At 36.5% G+C, this 11,407-nt stretch overlaps 1 protein-coding gene across 1 annotated transcript; it reads left to right on the top strand.

The window, feature by feature from the left end:
* The first annotated feature begins 80 nt into the window (after window positions 1-80).
* DSCC1 (DNA replication and sister chromatid cohesion 1) lies at window positions 81-11,407 on the top strand. Its single transcript, XM_085313185.1, has 9 exons — window positions 81-293; window positions 1,452-1,620; window positions 3,938-4,072; window positions 5,337-5,427; window positions 6,572-6,710; window positions 7,185-7,237; window positions 8,625-8,779; window positions 9,334-9,482; window positions 10,336-11,407. The coding sequence occupies exons 1-9, from the start codon at window positions 199-201 to the stop codon at window positions 10,442-10,444; spliced, it is 1,095 nt and encodes a 364-aa protein (XP_085169311.1). The 5' UTR covers window positions 81-198; the 3' UTR covers window positions 10,445-11,407.

Below are 11,407 nucleotides of genomic sequence, written 5' to 3'. Positions count from 1 at the left end.
CCTGCCTCCGGGGCGGCCCCGCCCTCCGCGGCGGGAGGCGGGAAGCGGCGCCTGAGGGGGCTGGCAGCTCTTCCGTGCGCTTGTATCGCGGACCTGAGGTCTTGTTCTCAGGCTCTGTTCGGTCTGGTCAGAGTGGGGGCTTTCATATTAAAGTCTTCCACGCCTGTGGGATTGGCGAGCATTGTCTCATTTCGTTTTATGCGTATGGAAAATTCAGGAAAAAAAAAAGTTTCAGAAAAAGTTGCTCCAGAGGAGGCTTGTAACCAAAAAAATGAGGAAGAGGCTCTTACCAGGTGTATGAAGATGGGTGCCTAAAATTTTGGTTCAGTGAAAGAGACGTGTTTTTAACAAAATCTTGCTGGCTTGTGAGGGCTTGTTACAGGAGTGCTTTTACTTACTTTACTTACAAATGACACCTGCAAACAGTGTAGCAGAGGATGTACAGTGTTGGCATGTGTGTTTGGTAGCATCCTTGTGTGACATGTTGTGACTCTGGACCAAGAATAGGGTCTGAGGAGGAGGTTTTTGATTGCAGATACTTTAAAAATTTTTCCTTTTACTGAGAGCAATGCCAGTGACATAATATGATAGAAAATCTTTAAAATGGTGCATTAGAACTCCCTCTGAAGAAATAGTCCTTAAATATAGTTGTTAGTAAGCCCATTCATACGCACTGGAATATCGATGTGATGTTGGTAGAGGCCTGACTTGTCCTGGGGGGYGCTTGGGGCGTAGCTGGCTGCATTTGTGCATGCATATTTTGGGCATTGAGGTTGGCAGGTTGGTTAGATAGAGTCTGAACTTAACTTTGTCTGGACTACGCTAGTGTAGCCTGGGAGAAATGGAATATTCCTCTGTTGCACTCCTGCTTCAGCTTTATCGTGTCTTCCCTGAGAGCCTCTGTCTAATCGCATGTATGAGCTGAAGAGGGAGATTTCCCTTGATTCTTTGTCTTGAGATGTTATAATGTTTTTTTCTCCCCAGAATTAATTGCATAGAATATGTATGTTTTTCAGAGGGACTGGTCTGACAGTATTGTCTGCTTCCTTGCTTTTTCCTTGTTTCTTTGGGCCGATTTCRGTCCTCATTGAAGAGGAACTCCAGTAATGTAATTCCTAAGATTAGTGAACTAATCTTTGCTTAAAGTATCACTAAATCAATGCTATATATTKTGTGTGTGTGTGAATTGGCAATTGAAGGGGTTAGATTGTAATCTGCATAAAAGCCTGGCAGGCATATCCTTCAGGGTGAAAATCAGGACATGAAAGAGCAAGGTGTTATATTTTAGATTAACAGTTATATCTTCACATTTTTGTGTACTAAGTATAGGTACAGTTTATGACTGCCTTACCAGCATTTGCATTTTAAAAATTGGCAGACAAATTTAATAGATGGTCATGCCAAACTAGAGGTAAGAATATGTCTTTATTTTTGTGCTTTTTTTTTTCCAGCCTAGTAATCCGTGGTGAAAAGGATGAACAAGCAGTATTGTGCAGCAAAGATAAAACTTACAACATGAAAATAGCAGATACCTCAAATATGCTYTTGTTTGTTCCTGACTGCAAAACTCCAGAACAGCTGAAGGCAGATCAAGAATCTTGTAATATTATTCATTCAGAGGTATACCTTTCTGGGTTTTTGTTTGTTTGCTTTAATTCTCTGATTTCTTCTTCTCTGTAATGGCTTGTATTTTATCCAAGATGCTTATGTGAAATCCTGGGTGGGAATCAACTGCTTAGACATAGGCTTCTAATGCTATTTTAGATGTTTCGTCATATAGGTCTAGCAACCAGCTGCCACTCAAGAGGGATGTGGATCTCTTCTGAATTCTTTATATATCTAAGAGCCCTGGGAGAATGTGTTTATAAAGGTGCCTTATATCCAGAGGKCACACTGCACCTTAGGGTGTCCAGAATGGCTCTAGGACCTTTGCACAGGCACCTGAACTTCATCAGTAATGCATGATAATAATTGTTCCTAAGAAATTCAGACTTTATTTTTAGTGGATAGTAGTTTCTTGTRGTAAGTATTAAAAAGTTTCAAAGAATATTTAATTTCTTAGTGTTAGCAGCTATTTTAAAAATAAGCTGTTTGCAAATTGATTCTTATGAGTGYTTTCCCCAAAAGACAGATTATATAATGTCATGTTTGAATATTGGGTTCTCAGAATAGGGTTTGGAGTTTAAAGAATTCATTAATAAAATTCTACTAAAATAGTTAGGAAAATATTATTACTTGCTCACTATTTGCTGTAATGGATATAATGACATCATCAAGGAGCAGTCCTCCTTGTCCTTAAAACATAATACTCAAAACATGATTTGCTCCATGAAATGGCAGCAGTTAGTTAATAGAAAGTTAATTCAAATCAAAGTGGATTAATGGGAAAGGAGTATTATTCCATATTCTGCTTTGCTGTGTTTAATGATCTCACTAATTCTSTGAAGTCACACCTGCCAAAATAATATAGATGTGATTTGGTTAGGAATTATTTTTAAGAGTTTTATGTCTTAAGAGCTTTCTTAATGCTTTCAAAAACTTTACTTTGTGGATTGACATTGCAAACTCTGGGACTCAGCAGAAGATCCTATGATTACTCAAGAGGTAAGAGGCTTATCTCGTGATAGTATGTACAATTAGTACTGTCATTCTTTAGAGTTCATAAGTGCTGCTCTTTGTACCACTTTGAGGGCTAGTACATAGGGCCACAGCATCGGTCATTTTATTCATCATATATAGACGAGATCTAGTTGTGAACTTCAAATTATAAATTAATATGATTTACYTTATTTTCTATGTAGAGTACCATCTTACTCACTTCCAAATTGTTCAGAAAAGAAYTTATCAGAAAAAAAAATCCTAATACTTATGTAAATGCTATTCCACATGAAGAAAAAYTGTAGAATTTTCATAGGAATTATGTTTTAATCAGAATTTTATGCTAAGCAAGCTATGGAATAATTATATTAAAAACTATGAGCTTTCTCTATTTTAGAATTTGGATAGGACTTGTCCTACATACAGGTTGTTTTCTTATAGTTGATTTAAATGGAACATTATTTTAAATAAATTTTTTTTTATTGACAAGCTTCAAAAAATCAAAAGTCTGATGAGGTGTTTATGACATTTTTAAAGTACTGTCTGGAGGCTTTTCATGAAAACTATTTTTTAAGAGGCTGGAATTTGGGCCAGGAGTCATGAACCTGGAGCCTTTTTTGCCTCCACCATTCTGTGCCCGCCTCTGTTGGTTTGGTAAGTAGCAGAAACACTGCTAAAAGGGCCTTCTGTGTTCTGTGCTTCTCATTGAACCTTCTAGGAACCCCAAGGTATACCCATGAAATACCTTGGGATTTCTCTGAAGGTGAAGCTTTATTAGGTTAGTGTCATGAAGTCGCTTATACCTGAGCTTTTTGAAACAGARTAAGGGACAGAGATGTTCTGTTAGTTGCATGGCCTGCTGCCTTGTTAATGTCTTTTTTCCTTGTGCTTAATCATATGATGATTCAGTAAAAAGACCATGAAGTAGCATACTAAACAAAGGAAGTGAGGAATATGAAAATGGGATAATACAGGTGGGGTTTTATGGGAGCCACATCCATGGTATTAAGAGGAAAAGAAGTGTTGGCAAGGATTGTTTAGGACTATGTTCCATCACTATATCCCATCATTTGCATGCAGAAACAGTGTAGAGATGGTCTCTTTGTTGTTTGCACTGTAAACGTATTTTTATCAACAAACTCGACTTTTATTTTTTATTGTCAGTGATAAAATTTAATATTGAAAATACTGCAATGATTGTCTCATTCTTAAATAGCCTATTAAAAATTGTTTTCACTTACTAGATTATAACTTATGACTGGTAATGTTTTGGTAAGCTCCTTTGAAAGTATATGGTAGATTCAAACGTTGTAAGTGCCTCTTTACTTTCTCACTGTAGATTGCTGGCTTTTCCAATAACTACTGGGAATTAAGGAGATGTCGACCTAAACTGAAGAAGCTGAGGAAGCTTTTGATGGAAGATCCGTATGAGGGGCCAGAGAGTGGAAAAGATCAGACTTCGACTATTTCAAAGGTAAGTCARCTCCAAGACTCACTTTCCTGTAAATAGAAATGGGCAAAATGAAGTGAAGATACATTCTTAACTAGAAAAAGATCTTTGCTCCTATGTTTCACAGTGCTACTTTAAGCTGATTTTTTTTTAACCTACTACTCTAAACTAGTTGGCAATGGTTAGTGTTTCCACTGATTGTAGCAGGTAAGTTCTATAGTAAGAACAGGAAAAAGAAGGACACCAAAAGAGACTGGAGATTTCTTATTTATTTATTTATTTATTTATTTATTTATATATACATAGGGAGCTTTAGAGGACAGCCTCCCGAACCCACTGTAAAACTCACAGCGAGCCATTTGACTGCTAATATATAACGCAGCTTTTCCTTCTTCTTTGGGGCTATCATGTATGGTGTCATGTATGACCCCAGTATGAGGTTACAGGAAGCCCTTGTAATAGTTTATAAAGATAAGGAGAAACAGGGAGTTGCAGAAAATGACAATGATGGTACAAAAACAGAGAATACGACTGACATTACAAGAAGGGCATGAACAATACTGTCCTAGTTCCCTTTTATGTTCCCATGAAATCCAGTCTGGGATCTAAGTAACAGTAGAAAGTCCTGGGCTGCGTAGCACATGATCTCAAATGTATAGGGCTTTTTTGTTTGTTTTTTAACTTTAAAAAATGGAAATGGTAGCTCGGTTACACTGAGGCTTAGTTGAAACTGTTTTTGATAAGCCATATGTGTATGTTTAAATGCACACACGTGTATGTTATGTTTCTCCCATGAAGGGAAATACTYGCCTCGCTCTTTCTCGTAGATGTCAGAATAGTTTCTAGTTGGTTCCAGCATCTTTTCCCCTAGCACTGCCTTTCCATCATTGCATTTTTTCCCAACTACTATGATTCAGGCATAGAAGGATATAGCAGCAACATAAGGGCTGGCAGAGAGGAAAGGATTAAGTTGACCAGAAATTATAACCATTGATAAAGRCTACCTGGGAATAGAGATGCATGGCACAAAGACTTCTCTGTTTTTAGACTGTTTTTTATATTGAATAATCCTGTGTGAAACTGCTGTAAATTACAGGAGRCGTTTCAGAGATTGTGATAAACCTTAATGAATTTAGATTCTGGAAGGAAAAAAAATTACTTTTCTAAGTCTTGTTTTCATTATGTTTTATAACACATTTAGCATGCTTGCTAGAGTAAGATGGAGTAGAGATAACCTGTTTCCCCTCTCTCTCTTGCTCTCTTTTTTTCTTTTTTATCCTCATTGCAGTATACAACAGAAGATTTATTAAGTCTGGTTCAAGCAAGTGAAGAAGAAATACTGCACCAGTTGCAGGTTATAGATGCCTGCAGAATTGAAGGTCTCTATAGAATATTATTGCCTATGAGGAAAAAAGCATAATTTTTCCCCCCCAAGTACCTACTGTGTCATCTTTTTCCAAGGCCTGTTCCACACGCTCATTTCTCTAGATGTGAATTGGTCCTTTGCTATGGTTCAAGATCCTAAAATCTCTTCCCGTATTTCCTATAGCCTTTGTTGCTATGAAACCAATCAAAAAAAGGGGGGAAAAAAAAAGCATTGACTAGTCTTACTCTTTTGGAGATAATTTCTTTGCAGCATCTACAGACGCTGGCAGYGGATTATCTCACCCATAGCCTGAACCTTTTGGCTCACTGCCCCCTTCATGGGTGGCTGGGTTCTGCTTTCTCTATACCCTCCCATTAGGCAGTTGAAGATGATCTTGCAGAGAGACTTTGCTGGTCACTTGGAACTGCATAACGCCATTGTGCCGTTATGGACATAGCTAATAGAGCACTGAGTACACTTCTAAGGTAATAGTGTTTAAAAAAAAAAATAAAAGTGCACACAAAAAGATATGGAATAAGCTGGGTATTGAGATTCACTTTCCAGAGCCACTTGAGTGACTCTGCTGGGGCCAGTTTCATTCACTCTCTGTTTTGTCAGATCTGGATTTTTATGGACTTGACTGGACCTGAGCTAACCTTCTGCAGAGCCAGTGCATATCTGTACTGGGCTCACAGTTCTGCTGGTTCCACATTGCTGGGACACTAGATGTAGTTATGTGTTGCAGGACTTCAGTTAGCAGGTTTTGTTTGTTAGGGCTTTGCACTGCAGGGAAGTGGTTAAACTGTTTCACGATCACAGCTGGCCCAGAAATCAGTTCTTTTGGTTTGTGCARTTCTGTGCTTGAATTAATAGTTTTTCTGGGTCTGATTCATTTTAGGATGGAGTTAGAACTATTTGTGGCAGTTAATCTGCATAAATAACCATGAATAATTATAAGTTTATGATATTTTTTCATCTTTATGTTTGCTAATCTGTTCYTTCTCTCACTTTTAATCCTGGAAAGGTTAGAATAGTGTCTCTGAACTTTGTAAATGTGGGACCTAAGTTTCAGAATTCTGTTATGTATCTTTATAGGAATAGAATTAAGGTGCTAATGTTTCCATTCTGATGCTGTTATGCGGTTTTCTATTTGGCAGGATATTGGAGAGTTCTCGATTTTGACTATGAGGTAAAACTCTTGAATCATGTAACTCAGCTGATAGACTCAGAGTCCTGGTCTTTCAGTAAGGTTCCTTTAAATAATTGTCTTCAAGAACTTGGACCTTTAGAACCCGTGTAAGCAATTTTATTTTTTTAGTACTTAAAATTGTCTATATTAACATTTATGCTTAKCAGAAGTATATTCAACTCTATTAAACTCTTAGATTCCAGTTACTGTGATGTTAATAATGTATTTTCTTTGTCTCTAAAATATGCAAGTGCATTAATAGTTCTCTGCTGTATCCACCTGGGAAAACATGACTGTTAAGCATTTTTTGAGGCATGAATTACCTCTAAACCTTCTAGTATCCAGCTAGTTTTACCAGTTGAAGTAAGGCAGGGTTGTGATTGGTCATCTTGGATTTTTTTACAATACTTACTCCTTTATCTTCTTCATTTTAACTGTTTTGGTAATGTGCTAATGAAACAGCTTGGGCAAGATCACAAGAAACAGTTGAGGGTATTTTCACATGTAATTTTTAAGCTATACTGTCTTTGTCATGTATAGGAGATGGTGACAAGTAGTTTTAATGTCTGATTTTTTTTCAGAGAGATGATAGAACATATTCTGTTAAGCTACGGAAGGAAATATACTGATGAACGTAAGTTTGGAAAAGTATGCGTATTTTAATTTTGCACATAATGGAAATAAAATTATTCACAAATAACTGAAACTTTTTTTAGGATGACCGAAACAAATGAATTTACTACAGTGTCAAAACAGGGAGTGACAGAACACTGAGCTAAAAATCAATAAAATTTTTAAGAGAAAGTTTCTTAGAGAAAAAGGACTACTAACTCTAGAATACAACACTGGGGAAAATTTGGGAATGAATAGAGGTACCTGAAGTGATTTATTAGATGTGTTCAAACCATAATCTTTAATTAAAGACAGATAATAATTTAGATGGAATCTTTCTTTAATTGAATTAATTATTTGGCTGTATAAACTAGTTTACCATGCAAAATTTCATAGCTGTTTGATGGAAAATACAGACAAAYCGTGTGTATCTTGAACTTGTAATGTTTGTAATGATTGTAATGGGAATTTGGAAAAGAGGCTGATTGGAAAGGCAAGATTCTGCCTAAAGAGGAGGTACTAAATTTTAGGCTCTTAAATGCAGTTTTCTGCACATGAGCTAGGTGGCTAAATTTTCAGGCAGTGGAAATCTAGGGCTCAATTTACTTGCTTAAAGCAAGGCATCTAGTGCCATTTGAGRTAGCCCTAGTATCCCATCTACGATACCACTATCGACTAGTCCAGAAGGACGCCTCTGCCGTACCTGCCATCTAATCTATGTATGAGTTCTTTCCCATAGCTTCTTTCATCTCAGCCTTGGTTGAAGCAGGAATGGACTCAACCTTAAATGACATAGGAAAGTAGTTGTAGCGACACAGATTGTCTTTTTTTAGTCTCTCTAGACAGGTTGCACAGGGAACAAATTAGAATTGCAGAAAGTCTGGAGGACTGAAAAGGTGGAAGGCAGTGCCTGTCCTTGTTCAGAGAATTTTAACCAAGTCATTAAGAATGAAAAATAATCCTTGTTGCTTTCATTATTAATACTATTAATATTATAAGTATGATTGAGGAAGTGAAGGTTTTGTTAAACTGGTCAATCACAGATAGAAAACACTATTATTACAAGCCAGTCAGGAATAGGAATGAAAACTAAATAAGAAATAGTGATACATGARGAAAAGAAGATATTTTTATCTTGGGGTGGGGGACAAGGAAGTGTATTGATATGAGTGAATACCATGGCCAGAACAGTGCTGCACACACATTATTCTAAATTGCTTGCCCTTCAGAATAGGGAAGATACTATCATTTAGCCAAAGATTATACCAAGCCAGGTTACTTCTCTGGGAAGAGGAGAAATGAGTTACTTGGTCTGTAGAAGACTRTAGAACAGAGTGGAAATATGAGGGTATTCTCCGTTTTATTATTCAAAAAGCAAGAATCCAAGACACTCTTCTGTTTCTTATCAGGGGAAGTTTACTTCGAAATGAATGAAGATAAAATATGCAGAACTATAGCACAAATGCTTTTGCAAAATGCAGTTAAATTCAATCTATCAGAGTTTCAAGAAGTCTGGCAACAGAGTGTCCCTGAAGGGATGACTACAAGGCTTGATCAGCTCAAGGTAAAAAACATAAAGAAGTATGAATTCCTTCATGAGTAGGCTGTTAACTGACTTGTGTGTTATAGAGACATGGTAGTTTTTTGTCAGCTTCCGAGCTAAGACACTTTTTATGACATCCCCTATAATCATGAGTAGTGTGGAATCATGACGCTTCAGGTTTCTGCAAATCTGATACGTTTCACTGTTTGAAGGAAAGTTGCAATTGCAGAGTTAATAGCTGTAAATAAAACAGAAGCTGAAGCTCCTGTTTAACAGATTGTAATGACAGCCAGCAGTGTCGCAAGCACCGCAAAAATCCTTTTCCTGAAAGGAGCCAGATGTCATGACTTTGAGTTCCCCCTATCACCTTGTTGTACAGGGAATGACAAATACTGAACATGTAACAGCACCTTCATTTGTTTTTCTCCGCTTTGTCTCTGGTATTGCAGTTTCAGAAGGCTTTGGAGATGCAAAGGGCAATTTGTATGGATTATTGCTAGAAGAAAGTTTAATTGTGCTTTGGGATTTTTATTATTATTTATTATTTAACAGTTTCTCTTGTTCTGATCTTACAGGGTTTGGCTCTAGTGGATAGAAGCTCCAGACCAGAGACTATCTTTCTGCTGAAGGTAGAAGACTTACCTGAAGATAATCAGGAAAGATTCAACAGCTTATTTAGCATACGGGAAAAGTGGACAGAAGTGGATATTACCCCATATATACAGTAAGGATATATTAAAATACAAGAGACTGTTGAAAAACAAAAGACACAATGAAGCAAAAAGAACTATGATATAATTAGTGTTCTGCCTTTCTTGCATGGTTGACTTTTTATCAGCTGTGTGTGCCTTAAATACWACACTTTTTGTCTTAGATTAATATGAATTCTATAGGAATATCATTAGCACCACTCCCCCTCACAAAAAAAAAAAAGTTCAAGTTGTATTTGAACTTTGATAAAAAGTTTGTGCCACTGAACTGAGACAGAGTTGATACTCTGTCTCATTTGATTGAGGCTGAAATGTAACCATACCAGTTCAAGAGATAAAATTCTCAGAAGTTATGATCAGTCTCCATATTTACAGCTTGAGAACTGTAGAGTGATAGTGCTTCCCATGCTGTATCTTTTAGTCTTTTGGTGGTTAACATTTATATTACAATGCTGTCTGGAAGGCCCAGCCAGGGTACATTTGGGCAGACACAGATAGTAACCCAGAAGTAACTGCATCAATCCATTAGGAGGATYTCTGAATTTACTGTAATACAATTAACTGCTTGAAAGCTTGACTGTTTTGCTCAATTGCAAACTCTTTAAAGAATAAAAAAAATATACCCGAAAACAAAAAAACTCACTTGTTTCTGAAGTAAATTATATCATTTTGCCTGCTGCTTAAATGCAGTAAGTCAAGCCAAGCTATTAATTTGCGGTAATTTAGAGTATTGTATGCCAGTAACACCAGTAATTTTTTTCTCACAAGACCCCAGTTAGCTTATTGCTATATTTACAATTATTTTACTGAATCAATGTATATGAGAATGTCTTTAACACAACGTAACCTGCTTTGTTTCCTTTATAGAGACTTATGTGCAGAGAAGCAGACTGTTGGTGCACTTTTGACCAAGTATGCCCGTTCCTCAACACTAAATGGTGTTAAAGTTTACAATTCTAGAAGACCCATCTCATAACAAGCCCTGTTTTAAGAACTGAGAATACTGAATAGAGTAACAGTGTTGTTCCTTCCTGTCTTCCGGGGGAAGGAGTTATTAATTAACTTTATACAGCATTATATATCTCAAGTTAAAGCAGTTAAGTTTCTTGAATTAATTCTGTTTTCTGCTCACCTAAGTAGAATGCAGGGGAACTAGCCTCTTTGAAGAAAGCACATTGTCTGCAGCCTGTTTCCACCTTCCTTTCCTTGTCTTCTTTTCCCTTTGTATGTGTAGTCACACCAGGAATCAAGCTACTCCATAAACTGAAGACTGACGTTAAAAAATAAATCCTTTACCATAATGTCTCAATATAGGGTTTCAACAGCAAAATGGAATGCTTAGTCATTTGTCTATCAGTGAATGCTCTTAAATATTCAGATTTTATAGCAATGGTGATGTTTTGAATGCTGTATACCTTGACAAACTCATAAATAATTTTTCCTGACTGGTCATAGTTTTGGAAGGTGGTTCTTATTTATTGTGGTCATGTTTTTATGAATAACATTTAGTAGAAAATTATGGATGTTTATTGGCACAAGCTCTTGACTTGGCAAAATTACCTTTCAAATATTGCAAAGAACAAGTTTCATAACATTCAGTTTTGTAAAATCCAGTATGAAGACATGGGAAAGTATTTGGACATTGTGTTACAAACTCTGTGACTTTCTATAAACTGCTATTGGAATGTAGTTAATGTAAAACTTATGGTTCATGGAAGACTGTTTTAACAAGAACTTACAAAATAAAACTTTGTTATGTTTTTTTCTTTTTTTTTCCTAGCAAGTATGTACATTTTGAAATTGTACCTTGAAAATTTAGGGTGGAATTACATTTCATGTAGATCCATGAAATGGGAGTTGGTGCAATATTGCCACAGAATGGAGTGCCCGAAATTAAGATTTCCTAATTATTAAAAAGTTGCTTGCATTTGTCGCTGAA

The sequence above is a fragment of the Rhea americana genome, unplaced genomic scaffold, assembly GCF_003343005.1.
Source record: "Rhea americana isolate MKP2758 unplaced genomic scaffold, rheAme1 scaffold_0, whole genome shotgun sequence".
Lineage (NCBI taxonomy): Eukaryota > Metazoa > Chordata > Aves > Rheiformes > Rheidae > Rhea > Rhea americana.
The sequence above is the reverse complement of the archived record's forward strand: the minus strand, read 5'-3'. Positions and strand labels throughout refer to the sequence as shown.